We start from the raw sequence: 17,757 nt of genomic DNA, 5'->3' as shown, positions 1-17,757 counted from the left end.
TATGTATTAAAGATGTTTTCCCCTCTATTTATTACTTGTGTTTGTGCAAACAAATATGCATAGACATTCACAAAAGTATATAAGATACCCTGTGACAAAACCTTTTCCTTTTAACACAGTAAAGCTATCACATACTGTGATGCATCTAAATATTTATAATCAGAAAATAATTACATTTCAAGTTAAATTATTGTATAGGCAGTTTATACAGAATAATTCAATGACAAGAGTTCACTTTCATAACTACACAATGCAGAACTGTTAATGTGATTAACCTGCTCCACCTACACCAACTACAGCATTTCTCAGACTTCTTTTTTCCCCATGGTGTAATTACAGTAGTGAACATGACATAAAACAAACAACTGCACTTACTCCTTTAACCTGTTTGCAACAATGAATTTTAAATATCTGTGTAACATATTCATTTACATAAATGGATCATCATTGTGTGCGGTCATCTTTAGTAATAGCTGCCTGACCATTAACTGAATAGGACCATTTTACATATAAGAAACCCGTTAACATGTATAGCTGTTCATGCCAATACCAACTTGATAGACTATTACATGAACATATTACATGAACAGGACCTGCCTAACATCTCTTAAGACAAATAAGCATAGTGTCTATAACAATACATGCTTGATTCTCCAGATCGCTACATCTGTATGGTGCCTTTTGACCTGTTTTAAAAATAACAACCATTTGTAAGCATAGTTCTTCACTAATACCAGTTTACCTCAAATAATTACACATGTGAGTGCAGTGGTGCAGTGGGTAGCTCGATCGCCTCACAGCAAGAAGGTCGCTGATTCAAGCCTCAGCTGGGTCAGTTGGCATTTCTGTGTGGAGTTTGCATGTTCTTCCCGTGTTCGTGTGAGTTTCCTCCGGATGCTCTGGTTTCCCCAAAGTCCATAGACATGCGGTATGCATGCAGTGTGAATGAGTGTGTATGCATGTTTCCCAGTAATGGGTAGCAGCTTGAAGATCATTCGCTCTGACTCCTGATTAATAAAAATAATAAAAATAAATGAATACATGAGTAATATCACCTGAGTAGCAGTGCGATGTAGCCTTCTATCAGTTTTTGTATTTCTATTTGTTGTAATGGCCAGTTGTTATTGCAATTAAAAATGAATAAATACATTTTAAAAAGAAGCAGTGTAATGTGGCTGTAGGCTGTATATCAGCAATGATGGGAGGCGTGTTTTACAGTGTACACTAAGCACTCAAGAATGATTGTCCCTCTACCTGTTGTTTAATCCCCTGAGAACTTTGCTCATCTTCAGAACGCAAATGAAGACACTTTAGATGAAGTCAAAGAGCTCCTTCATCTGTCATAGACAGCAAGAGTGCCGAGATGCTCAAAGTCCAGAAAAGGAACCAAAAACATTTTTAAAACATGTGACATATGACTTTAGTGGTTCAATTGTAATCAAGTTCCAAGAACATATTGTGTGCAAGAAAATGTTGAAAAAAGCAGCCAGGTCCAAAATGAGAACAGCTGAACCATGTCTGTTTTTGCCTCCGTATTCTCTTCATTTGCATTCAGCAGAAGAGGCTCAAACAGGTTTGGTTCAAGTAAAGGATGAGTAAATGACATAATTGTGATTTTTATGTGAACTGCCCCTTTAATGCTTCTGTAAGTAAAGGTAAATTAAATATTATTACTGAAGATATTGCTAAAGAATGGCAGGAAACGTGGAACACAGATAACAAGAGACGACAATTCATGTGGAAAAAAGGAAACTCTATATAGACCTATGATGTTGTAGAAATAGAAAAGAAGAGGTTATAATTATAAGGATGAGATTTGGACTCAGATATTATTTATTCATTTTCTTGTCAGCTTAGTTCCTTTATTATTCTGGGGTCGCCACAGCGAAATGAACCGCCAACTTATCCAGCAAGTTTTTACACAGCGGATGCCCTTCCAGCCGTAACCCATCTCTGGGAAAACTCAGATATTAATAGGAAGTAATGTGTTGCAGACATACAAGTCATCATAAGTGGATTAAAAAAGTTAAGAAAATGTTTAGATTTAAGGTTTGTGTGAGAGAAAGCAGATATAGTGTAAAGTAAAAACCATGGGAGAAATATATCAATAAGTCATGACTGCAAAAGTAAGTGGCAAGAAAGCTAAACAAGAAAAGACTTTTATTTTGGCGTGTGACGTCATCAGGCGGCGCCGCTTCAGCGCTGTGATTCAACTGGAGAAAGGTTTGTTTTAAAATGTTTACACAGATATAAATCGATTTAAAGTTAAAGTTCGAAGGTTTTAGTTTGTTATACGATGCTAAATTATGTTCCTGCTGTTGGAAATATTTTAATCCTTTATTCAACGTAGTATTATTTTATTCTCAGTAACCGAGGGCTATTGTTTGAATAAAGTAACAGAAAAGTGTGTAATACGTGTTTTAAAGAAACGTTTTGTTTATTACTCTCATATAAAGAAACCGTTGAAGCAAGTGTTGAAGAGAAGTTATTTTGTTTCTGTTCATTGTTTTATCTATTTTAAACAATAGAGGTAAAGTTGGTTTTATATTCACACATTCGTTCATTTAGAAGTCTCTATATTGTTTACCATGTTACTTTGAATATTCGAGTGGAATTAGCATGCAAGTATGACTTGAAAACAACATTAACACTGTTTATTTGACTGTGAACAATGCTGTACTTTGATAGTCATTGGCTGCTTATATTATTTCACTATTTAGATTTTGCAAATAATACTTTTCTGAAATTATATTATTAAGGGGGAAGTCTGAATGTGTAAATATAAAACCAACTTTACCTCTATTTTTAAACAGGGCATTTTTTATTGTTTTATTCGTTTTAAACAGGATAAAGTGTCCAAACAGAGAAAAATTCCTGCTGAAGCGACTGATCTCCACACTGTTATAAAGATGGCGTTTATTAAAGAGGAGAGTGAAGATGTGAAGATCGAAGAGACATTCACAGTCAAACAGGAAGATCTGCAGGAACAAACAGGTTAGTTTTCATTCTCAAAGACCAACTCAGTCATATAGAGGTAAAGTTGGTTTTACACATTCGTTCATTTAGGAGTCTCTATATTGTTTATAGCATGAAAGTATAACTTGAAATCACAGCATTTGACTGTGAACAATGTTGTACTTTGATAGTCATTGACTGCTAATTTGATTTCACTATTTAGAGTTTGCAAAAATAATTTTATGAAATTATATTATTAAGGGGAAAGTTTGAATGTGCGAATATAAAGCCAACTTTACCTCTATAATTAAATCCATCTTGCAGCCCTGAGTGTGCTGCCTAGTTCTTCTAAATGCACATAAGCACTCATTGATAAACAGGAATGAGTTTCATTCGTTACTTGTTCTCATGTTTTTTGTCATTATTTTATGTATTATTAGTCTCCCATTTTCTCTACCTTCTTAAGGTTATTGCTTTCCTTGTTCTTTTACTGTTTGTAAAGCGTCTGAGATGAGGGCGAGGCAGTGGCGCAGTAGGTAGTGCTGTCGCCTCACAGCAAGAAGGTCGCTGTTTCGAACCTCAGCTCAGCTGGCGTTTCTGTGTGGAGTTTGCATGTTCTCCCTGCCTTCGCGCGGGTTTCCTCCGGGTGCTCCGTTTTCCCCCACAGTCCAAAGACATGTGGTACAGGTGAACTGGGTAGGCTAAATTGTCCGTAGTGTGTGTGTGTGAATGTGTGTGTGGATGTTTCCCAGAGATAGGTTGCGGCTGGAAGGGCATCCGGAATATTAAAGGGACTAAGCTGACAAGAAAATGAATGACTATAACTGAGCTGTCGATATTTGACCTACAGTATAGTAGTATATCATAGAAGATATCTGCTATTACAGTGATAGTGTTGGTATAGTACTTTCCATTTGCATATGTCACGTTGATCACAATTCCCTTTTTTCATCAACTTCTTTATGCGGTTAAACTGTTAGAATTACATCATTATTATAATACCTAATTACCAGGGCTAATAAAAATTTTAGGCCTTAAAAAGTCTTACATTTACTAAAGTATTGTGTTGTAGGTCTTTATTTTTATTTTTTTTAACAAGTCTACATTGTCCTCTATTCATGTTTTGCTACTCAGCCTGTCCAAAATCACCAACAATCCATCTCAATAAAACTTAAAATGACCTTTTTAAATAAAAAGTTTAAACTCTATTTATCATAATAGTTTAATTATTTTTTCTCACAATAACTTTTGTTTAAATAAGCTCCATGTATTTCCTGCTGAGGATATCGACTTGCATAGATTTATTTTATTATAGTTTTTAAAACTTTTCAAAATATTTGTAAAATTTTTTAAATAATTTTTTAAAGGTTATTTTGAAAAACAATTACAAAACAATACAACTAGAGCTTTTGTTAAGAAATATCGAAAATATTGTTTTTTTTCATTATTCATTTATTATTGTATTATTAAATAAAAATATATATATTTTGAAAGGGCAAATTAAAATCTTTTCCATCTGGGCCATTTGAAAAATTTCTTTATGTCAGAAAGCTTGGATGCGCCCAATATTAAATATGCTGAATGAAGTGGACACTAAAATAATTAACTGTTATAAAACATTGTACAGTATTCTAAACTATATGATGTTGTTGAGGGACGACATGAAGCAAAGCTAACAATTTATAGTGGAACAATAACGTTTAGCATTGCACTGACTACAACTGGCCAACAAACTAGTCTAAAATGACTTTTGCTGTTTAAGAAATGGATTACAGCATGCTGATGATATGCAAACATTTTAGTGTAAAGTTTGTCAGTATTGACCATATTCTTCACGTACCAGCAGGTGCCGCCATTGGACGGTATTAGGCATGGGACAATGACAGTTTTCAAGGTATACTGCGGTTTAAAAAAAGTTTTAAAACCATTATTTCTGCTGTACTATCCATACGTTTTTTTTACATTTTGTTTGAAGATTTTCAGGACAACAGTGTCTGCAGGAGAAAATATATCCAAAGATGCTGTTTTAAATAGTAAAACAAATTAATTTGAATTATTTAGCCTGACATGTTTACTGCTCCAAAATACTTTCAAAGTTTCTCAAGAGAAAATATGTTGTGTTCAAAGGGGAAAAAAAAGTTTAGGTTTTTTAACCAGACATTTAAAAAGAATATATTTATAAATGGTAATCACAGTACTGAGAAATCATGATATTTTTAGTCAAGTTTATCACATCGTCAGAATCTTATACTGGTCTGTGACGGACTGAGCCAGCACATATAGTAAGGGGCATACAAAAAGTAGATTTTTAAAAAAAATTATTTTTAATAAAGTCAAAAAATTTCTCAAAAACTCAAAAAATAAATAAATGAAACAATCAAATCAATTGAAAAATCAATAAACTAAACAAAGAAAACAAAACTGAGTTCAAACCAAACTAATCATGAATAAACCAAAAACAGAACTCCTTGAAATGACAAGACTGACCACATTTATACCAGAGGGACTAGTCCACAGTAAACAAGAAGGGGGAGACAAAAACAGACAACAACAATAAACAAAGTAAAATATCTAAATACAAATCTAAATATTAGTTAAATAAATTCTAAATGAAGCAAAACTAAATATAAATCTGAACAAACACTGCAAATCATTAATGAACTTAAACTAAAGATCAGCTCTCCCTCCAAGCCATTAAGCCAATGGTATCGATTGGCGGAACCAATAGATGCCACTTGGCGGCACGTCTGCCCTTTAGTTTGTTGTACTACATCCAGAAACTCCGTTCCTCGTCGACACTGCAGCACGGTACCTTAAACTCAAAACAAAACTAAATTAACAAAACATACACCACACTGGCCATCACATGGCCCATGCTTAATGCTGCTTGATGTTGCAAAGTCAATCATTCATTCATTTTCTTGTCGGCTTAGTCCCTTTATTAATCGGGGGTCGCCACAGCGGAATGAACTGCCAACTTATCCAGCAAGTTTTTATGCAGCGGATGCCCTTCCAGCCACAACCCATCCCTGGGAAACATCCACACACTCAATCATACACACACTCATATACTACAGACAATTTAGCCTACCCAATTCACCTGTACCGCATGTTTTTGGACTGTGGGGGAAACCGGAGCACCCGAAGGAAACCCATGGGAAGGCAGGGAGAACATGCAAACTCCACACAGAAACGCTAACTGAGCCGAGGCTCAAACCAGCGACCTTCTTGTGGTGAGGCTACAGCACTATCTACTGTGCCTCTGCTTCGCCCCTGATGCAAAGTCATATTTTCTAATTTAATTATTTTTCTTTGTATGTATAGACATGAACACATTTGTTTGTGGAGAAAGTAGCCGTTTATTAGTCCTAGTCATTTCTCCAATAGGCAACTGAAGCTCTAAAACAATAGCATATGAGATCAGGGCCCCATTTCAGAAAGGAGGTTGAGTGAAAACTCAGAGCATTTTAACCCTGAAATGAGAGAAACTCTGGTATTTGCGTATCAAAATGGCAAGTTTGTGAAATTCGAGAAAGCAGGGTAAGTCAAGCCTGTTTCTGAAAGAGAGGTAACTTGGTAACATACTCTGTGAACCTAACCTGGTCAGCAGGTTTTATTCTCTTAACTCTGTCGGTCTCCTTTTCTTTTTTTTTTAAATGAAGCAGTATTTCTCACTTAGCCTTACATATTCAGCCACCTATTTTTATGTGCATATTGGATAGGCTATGAGCGTAAAAAAAAAACAGTTGATGGAAACATCATGATACACATAACTTTTGAAATATAGCCATGAAAAAACATGCGCTAAATCTTCACCACATGGTTATTGTGTGCTGACATTGTCCTCTGAGGTGAAAGTCATTTATTAAACACAGAAAAGATTCATGTAGTTTTTCCTACCGCAGTAAATTCTGTTTTTACTGTTGAGATTTGGCGCCAGTTAATCAAGAAGTGACGATTTTGTTCTTTTTGATTCATTAAATGGAAACGCTGCATTCATTCATTTTCTTTTTGGCTTAGTCCCTTTATTAATTGGGGGTCGCCACAGCGGAATGGACTGTGTACGTTTTGTTCATTTGTTTTCCATTTTTAAACGGAATAAAGGAAAGGAAAAAAATGGCCGTTTTTCTTTTGCTTACGAGAAAATGAAAAAACGAGATTTTGGCTGGATTTTCGTTTTTTGGTTTAAGGTAGGAAAACGGATAAACGACTTTAAAATTCCTTTTACACATGTAGGCGGTGCTGAAACGCCCACTTTCCTCTAATTGGTCACCCAAATCTGAGCTTGTGACGTCGCCCCATCAAAATAAAAGCCTTACACGCAGGCTTTTATTTATTATTATTTAATTATATATAAACTAAGTTTACATATTCTATTATTTGAACCACACACAGTTAGCAGGCTTACATTCATTGCGTATGTATAAATTAAATAAAAACGTAAATTAGCAGTATTCTTAGACATTTGTCATTAAAATAAGGTCGTAGTTTACTGCCAAGCTTCTTGCTGCTGTGCACCTGATGCAGAGCAAAGATAGCCATTTCCGAGCAGCACCTGGTTTGTATGATTGTTTCAGAGCAAGGGCTTTATAATAATAATAACAATAATAATAATAATGATTATTATTATTATTATCACTTACTAGTGTTTTTATTGTTTAGTTTTTCTTTTTAATAGTTGTTAGCAGAACCAGAATAAGAACACATTAGGCCCTGCTATAAAAACAAAGGGTACCATTTGTTTTTATTTTATCTCTTTATATTTTAATTATATATTGAAATTATTTATTTGATAATTAATACTATTTTATTGCAAAGTCAAAGTAGGCTTGTCTTATTATTTTTTGTAATTTGCTGTTATTGTAGGCTACATGGCATGCTTTGCGAAATATTTTAAATAACATTTACTCGTAACCTTACTTATTCGAGAGCCGAACCTTAAAAAGTTTAAGTGCAATAAGCCTGTACAATAAAGTGAGCCGCAATGCATATTTCTAGCACATTCTTTCAATCAACAATTATTGCTGAAATAATGAAATAAATTTCAAATTAACTACACTGTAAAAAATTGCTGTTAAAAAACGGTCAGATTCTACGGTAAAATAATGTTTTTTCACTAAAACAGTAATATTCTGTTAAAAACAGTGCTTTCTGGGTAACATTTTTGTTTTCGAGAAAGGAACCAACAGCAGAAAACTGTGAGCGAACAGAGTTCAGATTCGATGTTTTGAAGTCTGTGTTTGAAATCACACTTTGTGTCCTTGTTCACTATTCCATACACTAGTTAACTAATATAGTTCACCTGACAGTTTTAATGAACACTAATGAGTGAATTCAGACACTGATGAACACCTGCTGTTAATAATTACAATTACTGAAGAAAATAAACAAGAAATACAAACAGTGACTTGAGTTACAACATTAAATAAAATAAAATAAAATAAAACAGCTTCAGTCTCAGCAGAGGATCATTAAACAACTCCACAAACAACAGCAGACACACACTTATTACTGACTGATTTGACTTCCATACTATTCTCATTGAGATCCAACAGAAATTAAGGTGTTTTTTTGTGTCACCGTAATGGAGTGAGGGGCTGATTTAGTTGGGCTCTTCACCCTTGACCACATTTAAGTAGACTTTCCAACTGCTGTAATGCAGAGTTTACAAAACGTTTGTACTACAGCAATAAAGTTGGGAAGTCAATAAATAGAGAAATCTATTTGTCTGAAATTGATTCTGATAAATGTTTTGGTACAAATCTGGATGAGGGGCGTCATGCAATAGATTTTATGCTTAGTTGCAGGTATTAATTTAATTAATGAAAAGTGGAAACCGAAAGGATACCTCCGTAATTACTTAACAGTTAAGAAATAACATACAAAAACAGTTCAGTTATGACAAATACACACTCAGACCTCATGAATCTGACCTTGTATCTCAACAATGGTAACATCTCAAATGTTTCATGCTGCAATGCATGCTGGGAGTGGCACTGTACAAATATCCCAGCATGCATTGCGGTATAAATAAATGTTGTATAATGGTCTAACAGTTTTCTTTATTTGTGTTTGATTCTGCTGTTGTTTATGTTTAGACTTTCAGTTGCCTGTTTGTGAGTTAAACTGTTAATTTTGTTAGTTGTCACCATTATTGAGGTTCATATGCTGATTATTGATGTCTCTTTGAGTGCGATTTACACCATAGAGCAGTGTTATTGTCCAAGATATTCTTAAAAACTTCCAGAAATCATTGCCATATATAGACATAATGTAAAACAATAGATTTAACATTGAATAGGAGCAGTAAATTTTATAATACTAAATGAGAACAGACTCTGCCATTTAATAGCAACATGAACATCACCAGATCTTATTTAGGTTTTTGGCTGGCTTGCCACAACAAAGGAGCTTTTTAAACAAAGTTCTTAACAATTGCAGCAGCCAAGACATATAAATGTTAAAAATGACAGGGCTAAGAGCCCAACTAAAGCAAACTCTGTTCTCCATGATGGTGACGTAAAACTTTAACTTTTTCTCAAGAAGAACTTTAGTAAATGTTATACAAAAATACATGTATTAAGTAATAAGTGTAGCTGGTGATGATGTTTGTAGAGTTGTTTAATCATCCGCTGATCATTTAAAGGATTAAATCATTTGTTGTTCTTCAGGTTATTTCATTATAAAGCTGTGACTAAAGTTTTGTATGTTCTGTTCTTGTTTTTTCCCTTCACTATTTCTTCATTTGTTCATTGTTAATCCTCAATTATCATTTAATTAGTCATTTAATTAATGAATTTACTTCAGCTTTGCTACATGTTTCTTGAACACTCAGTAGTGTGGACACTTCAATAAAAACTGAAGTATATGCTCTGGGGTTTAAAGGGTTAAAGGTGTGAGAGGTAAAAACACAGTGTAAAAATGTATTTTAACAGTAATATACTGTTAATTTACACAACGGAAGTAGACTGTAAAAAAACAGTATATTGCTGGCAACCACAGCTGCCAGTAGATTACTGTTAAATCAAGGAAAAAACAGGATTTTACTGTAAAACCTAAAGCTAATTTCCTCTGTCTGTCACCGTTGTGGAGGAGAGTAGAGCCAGTGTATGAGTTAAAGATGAACAATGAACTGCTGATGTTATTCTGCATGTTTCTCTATTTAAAGATAGCGGCTGTTTAGTTGCTGATGCAGTCAGAATCTCTCTGGTAGTTCCAGATTTACATGTATGTGTGCTGTTGTGAAAAATAAGACATTAGAGTTAAACCAAACTTTTCTAATTAACTAAAATAAGTTATCATTATAAGTATACTTCTAAGCATATAAAGCACATTACTTCATAAACTCATTCAGCAGTTGACCAAGTTGAGGCAGTTGCTTTCAGTGAGCAAAATGAGTTCACTTGAGTATTGTGTAAATCAATGTAGTCCATGTATTTTTACAGCAACATACTGTAAAATAACAGTACATTGCTGGCAACTGCAGCTGCCAGTATTTTCCTGTTTTTTAACGGGACAATTTTTAACAGTGTAATTAAACACATTATAGTTGATAAAAAATAGTGCCTAGTAGTTCCGATAAACAGATGAGCTCGCTGCATGTGCGTTGCGCTAATAATTTGACATTGCTCTTCTTGAGAAAGTGCTACAGCGGGCCCTGCTATTTCACATTTAAGGTTGGTGATAAGTATTTTTTTTATTTATTTTTTTGCACATTATTTTGACAATAAATAAGGCACCCAGTATTTCTGATGCACAGTCTCTTTTATGGCTACACTAATGAATTAGAGGACACAATCTCAAACAAAACTTGATGCTTGTTTACATTATCTAAAGTCATTTCTCACAGGTTGTAAAGCTTATATATTTTCGTTTTAATATGCAAATAATTTTCTTTAATTTTTAATAGGCCTATTGTCCCTCATTGCATAAAATAATCAGCCTTTGTATTTAATATTTGTAAATTTTCCATCCAGTTTGACGCAAGCTAAACAACATTTTGGCCTGTTTTGCTTATTAAATGAGTGATTTTCACGGAGAAACAAATCATCCATTCACACAGTTTTGTATAGGACCTGTGTGAACAAAAATATACACTTCATCATAGCCTATAGGAAAATGTATCTGTTTAGAAACAATTTTGTTTGGTATAATTAAAAATAATAAAAATACAATAAAAATAAAAAGGAAGAATAACATTTGAAGTGCTTCAAAATAATATTCACAATACGCTGCATGCAGCGCCAAAACACAAACTGTTTTTTAGTTTAATAAAATAATAATATGAAATTAAAATGAAATATTCATACTTCCATAACCTGTATTATAACTGTATTTATCTAAATGACAAATCATCCGTTGCGCTGGTCAGTTTCACTTTTAATCAAGAGTGTGCCAGAACAGCCTTTACAGACTCTTCTAAAAATGAGAATATTTACAGATTACCTCGGAATAAGAACTCGGTCTGTGAAGGATGCAGAACACAGAAACTGGTTGAGAATGGAGATGCATGTTAGATGTTTTATATCCCTTTAGATATTGTAAATAAGCAACAAGTTTTTATTGAGATTGTGTCATGTCTTTTCTTTGACGCACGCGCTGAACAGCTCCGAAAAGGCACTTCTATTTAGCTTGTAGCCTAAATAATAGTTTAGATTTTATAACATATAATGTTCCATTACTTTAAATGTATAATGTTTTTTAATATTTATGGATTATATAAAATATATAGTTTATATAAATGCGCTTTGATCATTCAAGGATCATAATGCGTTGCATATTCTTCTTATTCTTCATTAGGCTTGATCCGTAAATTGTGTATTTTATAAACTGATCGTTTATAAGGACTAAGCTATTAATAACTGTAATTCCTCGCATGGAAAAGTCTTGATGAAAGAAATAAAGAGAACTTAATTCGGCATAGGCATATAGTGTGCTTATTTCTGCGCGCTTTACCGAATTACCTTTTTTTATTATTTTATGCAGTAAATGCATCTGGCAGCACCGAAAAGAACAAATGTCAAGTTATTAGCGCAGCGCACAGACAGCTAGCTCGTCTGTTAGTCTGAACCAGGGCTTTTCAAACTATTCATTGCACATCCACCGATCCTATTGTATTTTATTTAGGATAAACCACTTATTTAAAATATTCCGCAGCCTGTATATATAGGTATATGTGTGTGTATGTGTGTGTGTGTGTGTATATATATATATATATATATATATATATATATATATATATATATATATATATATATATATATATATATATATATAATGCCACAATAATAACAGCAACAAATAACAAAAAAATAAGACAGACCTACTTTGATGTTGCATTAAAATCTTAAAGAGCGTTTTCACGGGTTGCCTGCATACTCTCCAATACACCACTGAATTATAATGTCATAATATTTAATAATTTAATAATTATATTTAAGATAAACACCTGACCTCCATTCAATAAATACTTATTTGCCATATTCTGTAAATTTGAAGTTTAAAGTTTAAGTTAAATCATTTAAATAAATAACTAAGTAAATAATAATATTAATAATGATAATATTATAATAAAAATAATAATAATAAATTATTATTTTATACAGAGTATTATTTAGGCCTACAATAGCCCTGAAACAATCATGTAAACCAGTTGCTGCTCGGAAATGGCTATCTTTGCTCAGCATCAGGTGCACAGCAGCAAGAAGCTTGGCAGTGAACTATGACCTTATTTTAATGGCAAACGTCTAAGGGTGCTTTCACACCTACACTTTTGTTTCGGAACGTGTCTCGTTTGCCCAGTTAGCGCGGTTCGATTGGCATATGTGAATAGGGCAATCACACTCTGTTCCGCGCCAAAGTAATCGCTCCGAGATCGCTTGAATGAGGTGGTCTCGGCTCGATTGAAACGAACCCTGGAGCGGTTCGATTGCAGTGAGAAAGTGATCCGATCCGAGCGCGATTATATCACAGTGTTTTATGGATATGTAATAGGCTTACGGATATATGAAGAGAGAATTATGAGTAAGGCGGGAAGTTTCGCGAGTCTCCGGATGCCCGCAAACGAGTGAAGATCTCCCGGTAATCTCGCGTCTCTCTCCCGGTCCTCAAATAGGCATCGTCGCGCACCCTTCTCACCCCTCCCCACCGTGTCTCTCCTCAGACACGTCACGCGCGCGTACCCTGTCAATCACCACCAAACCACCACCTCTCCTGACAGCTTAGCGCAAAATAAACCCTGACACTCTGACCAATGTGAGGAGAGTTTACTCGCACGTGACATGTTTTAGCTCTTTTGGTCCGATTAGAAACTTTACAGTGTGAAAGCGAACCACTCCAAGAGCAAAGAGCAACAATGTAACATTTGTAATCTCTGTTTCGGAACAACTGAATCGATTCACAGGTGTAAAAGCACCCTAAGAATACTGCTAATTTATGTTTTTATTTAGTTTATACATACGCAATGAATGTAAGCCTGCCAACTGTGTGTGGTTCAAATGATAGAATATGTAAACTTAGTTTATATATAGGCTAATTAATAATAAATAAAAGCCTGCGTGTAAGGCTTTTATTTTGAGGGCGAACGTGAAAATGGGCGTTTCAGCACCGTCTACATGTGTAAAATGAATTTTAAAGTCGTTTATCCGTTTTCCTACCCTAAACCAAAAAAACGAAAATCCAGCCATAATTTCGTTTTTTCGTTTTCTCGTGAGCAAAAGAAAATGGGAAAACGGCCGTTTTCTCCATTTCCTTTATTCCGTTTGAAAATGGAAAACAAATGAACAAAACGTACACAGACCATACACTGACCGTTTTTGTTTTCTGGTGATTTTATTTTTTGCTATTCAAAATAAAAAATCTAATCATTTTTGAATTTTGTTTTTTCGTTTTTCACCACGAAAAAGAAAATTGAGCCGTTTTTTCATTTTCGTTTTAAAAACGCCAGAAGGTTATGAGTAGGCCCACATAAAATCTGTGTGCACAGAAATCCGCAGAATTTTAGCCCATCATTGAGTCTATTTATTTACTTGTATAAATGTGTGTACATTTATTTATTTTTTCAGTTTTTTTTTATTAATTTCAGTAATATTATTAACTAATATGAAAATGTTTATTTAATTTATCTACAATACAGTGTGTAAAGTAATATTTTCTGTCTTTTAGTAGAGATATTATAGAAGAGACTTGCTTTGTTTACCAAACAAGTGGATCTAGATAGATTTGCTTTGTAAAAAGCTTTTAATTAAGATACTCCCAAAATAAAACCACATAAATGCGCAGTTTTTATTTATTTATTTATTTTTTATACTAAATTCTCAGAAGAAATAGCAAAAAAGGTCAAGATTCTGTTTGGCCCTAGTTATGAGGTAAAATCTGAAAGAAAAGAGAAACCAGTGTGTAAATTAAAAATAATCACTTCATGGACTCAAGCAGTCAGGCAGGAACTAAAAGATAAACTTACGTAAAGTACGCCAGCACCTTTACTGAACAAATTCCAGTTTGTGCATTAAAAAAGGTTGGCTATAAGAGATTCTATGATGATGAAAATGTGTGTGAATGCACAAACCAGCAGGCTGAGCACGTCTAAAATGTTGTTTTGGTCATTCTAAAACACCTGGGGCCTGTTTCAGAAAGGAGGTTAAGTGAAAACTCAGATTATTTTAACCCTGAAATGAGAGAAACTCTGGGTTTTCCGTTTCAAAATGGCAGGTTTGTTAAACTCGAGCAAGCAGGGTAAGTCAAGCCTGTTTCTGAAAGAGAGGTAACTTTAACTCAGAGTCAGTTACTGTGGTAACTTACTCTGTGAACCTAACCTGGTCAGAAACAGGTTTTATCCTCTAAACTCAGAGTTTCTGTTGGTCTCCTCCCCTTTTTTTAAAAACGAAGCGGTAATTCTAATTCTCTAAAACACTTTTATTGAACAAATTACTGTATGTACATTAAAAAAGGTCATCATTTGATGATGAAAATGTGTGTGAATGGACAAACCAGCAGGGTGAGCACACTGTAACACGTCTTAAATGTTGTTTTAGTCATTTTAAAATGCCTTAACTGATTCAGTATTAGTATATATTATTAATTACCTCCAAGCATCTGAAGCGTGTCAAGAGTCTCTGCGTCTCATGGCTTCAAACGCCCCCACGTGTTCACTGTATGTCAGCATTGTCTTCTGAGGCGCAAGTACTTTTATTAAATAAAGAAATAAGTGACGCAGCTTCTTTTACCACAGTAAATTCTGTTTTAACTGTTGACATTTGGGATTTTGTTCTCTTTGACTCGTTGGATGGAAACGCTGCTTTATTAGCATTTTTTTACAATATTCCAGTTTGCACATAAATTTGTGTAATATATTTGGATGAAAACATAGACATTGCCTACCTTTTAGTCACACACAGAACAATAAATAATTATCTTAAATTCACTGACCTTCGACATGTACTATATATATATGTACTATATCAACCTCTTTCACTTGATCAGTAAAAAGGCAGACACAAGTGCACTGTTAAATCTATTAAAACTGATAAACGTGTATAAAAGTTTAGAAAAAAATTATAAACATCACACATTACATTACTCATTTTACTATACTTAAATATTTAAATATTTTAAATGTAAAATTTCGCATTTACCTGAGCAGCTGTTTTCCCAGGCTAACTGTCTCTGTTTCACTGATGGTTGCTTCTTTTTAAATAAATATGCTCATATTTGCTATAACTTTGCATGAGTACATCAAATTCAGCTGGAGAAAGAAATGGTGATCTCTTTTTTTTTTAAATGTTGCCTTGGTCACTCGTAATATCTGCGCTCCATTAATAATGCCTTTTTATAGTCACGGTGTGCGCGCTTAACTCTGAGTTGGTCTACTCAAAGTTGATTGACCTAACTCAGATCAGCTGTTCTGAAACCGAAAACTCTAGAGTTTTTAATCTCTCGGTAAATCAACTCAGAGTTCTAGTTTAAACTCCGAGTTGTTTGAACCTCCTTACTGAAACAGGCCCCTGAACCATTTCAGTATTCATGTCATTATATTATTAATGATCTCCAGAGCGTCTGGAGTGTGTCAAGAGTGTCTGTTCTCTGCATCTCATGGCTTCAAACGCCACCACATGTTCATTGTCCTCTGAGGGGAAAGTCATTTATTAAATAAGCAAAAGATTCATGTAACTATTTCTACCGTAATAAATTCTGTTTTTACTGTTGATACTTGGAACCAGTTAATCAGGATGTGACGATTTTGTTCTCTTTGATTCATTGGATGGAAACGCTGATTTATTTGTGTATTTTTCATACAATATTCCAGTTTTGCAAATAAATTTAGTTCTCATTTTTGGATGGAAACACAGCTATTACCAACATTTCAGTCTCATAAAGAACAGTACGTCACGTATGCGAATGGCTTGGCCTTTAATGAATAATTAGCTTAAAATTACAGACCTTCGACAGGGACATGTACTGTATCTATGAAAGCCCGCTCACATTCTTCGGTCCATGGAATCGGATTCTTTATGGCTTTAAAGAGAGGTTATCAGTATCAGGTAGACTGGAAAGGTTATGGTCCACAGGAAAGATGTTGGATTCCGGCTCTGGATATTCTGGACCGCTCTCTCATTGATCAGTTTCATTAGTTCCATAGTGAGTCTTAAGGGAATGCCAGGGGCCGTTCTTGAGAGAGGGGGTACTGTCACCGTACCTCACGCTTTTGCTCTCTTCTCCTGTTCTGGGTTACAGATTATCTCATGTCATCTGCTTTTATTTGCAGTCACAGAAGCTCTCGTTTCCCTTTTTTCCTGTTTATACCACATCATTCCCTTCATGTTTGTCAGTATGTTATCGATAATTTGTGTGCATATTATTTTGTTACTCACCCTGTATTTGTGTCCAGGACCGCTAGTGAGTGAGTGTCTGGTTGTTTTTTCCCATGAAACTTTATCAGCGCTCACCCGACCGGGTGTTTAGTTTGATTTTTGCTTTTTCCGGTTCTCACTCCTTAATAAACCCTTGTTGTTTTTCTGCATTTAATTCAGTTCTTTTTTGTTTTTTTACTTATGACACAGGAATTTTCTTTCTCATTTGTGTTTACATGTCTTTAGATTTTGGCATGATGTCTAGCTTTTGAGGCTCTTTTGGTCTACTTCAGACAGGTCCTATTTAGGTAATTTCTTGATTGAGAATATGTGGTAGTTATCAGGTCTGGGTGTGGCTAGAGAACTTGAACCCGGTGTGATAAATAAAGTTATGTTTAATGGGGAAAAACATTTTCACACAAGTCTGTGTAGTTCAGTGTTTTGTCTTCCTTTTAAGAATAAAATTCTTCATTTAAAAACTGCACAATGCATTTAGTTATGTTATCTTTGTCTAATATTTACATTTGTTTGATGATCTGAAACAGTTAAGTGTTAGTATTCTGCATTGCATTCGTTACATGCAGATTACTAAACCAGAGAACATTTGTCATCTAAAGGTGCAGGTTTAAGGCTTTATGCAGATGTTATGCAGATATGTCTCATGTCTGTGGGGCAAATATTCTCAGAGATTCAGCTGCTTTTTTTTTCTGACAGGTTTACCAGTCAGGCACAGAATGAAAAAGCATTCCCTATCTGCTTTACAAGTTTTTCAAAAACATGTTGTTTTGTGTGATTACGAATATATACAAATAGAAACTGGCCATTTACAGCTTTCAAATTTATGTCTCATCAATATGACCAAAATGCTCTGGGATTAATCATATAAGTATTCGCTTAAATGTGTTTGTGTGTAATGGACACTAGGAGGTTAATATGACAAGATCAATCTAAATAT

The 17,757-nt window shown here is 34.3% G+C and overlaps 1 protein-coding gene across 1 annotated transcript in view; it reads left to right on the top strand.

The window, feature by feature from the left end:
• Positions 1-2,170: 2,170 nt before the first annotated feature.
• LOC148681610 (uncharacterized) overlaps positions 2,171-17,757 on the top strand; it is a 50,150-nt gene continuing 34,563 nt past the window's right edge. Inside the window, exons 1-2 of the mRNA XM_088650279.1 lie at positions 2,171-2,223; positions 2,847-2,994. Of these exons, the coding sequence (XP_088506405.1) occupies positions 2,910-2,994 (85 nt within the window). The 5' untranslated portion in view covers positions 2,171-2,223; positions 2,847-2,909. The remainder of the gene's footprint in view (positions 2,224-2,846; positions 2,995-17,757) is intronic.

This window comes from Danio rerio, chromosome 4, assembly GCF_052040795.2.
Source record: "Danio rerio strain M-AB ecotype USA chromosome 4, GRCz13ab, whole genome shotgun sequence".
Classification (NCBI taxonomy): domain Eukaryota; kingdom Metazoa; phylum Chordata; class Actinopteri; order Cypriniformes; family Danionidae; genus Danio; species Danio rerio.
This window is presented reverse-complemented; position numbering and strand designations above follow the sequence as displayed.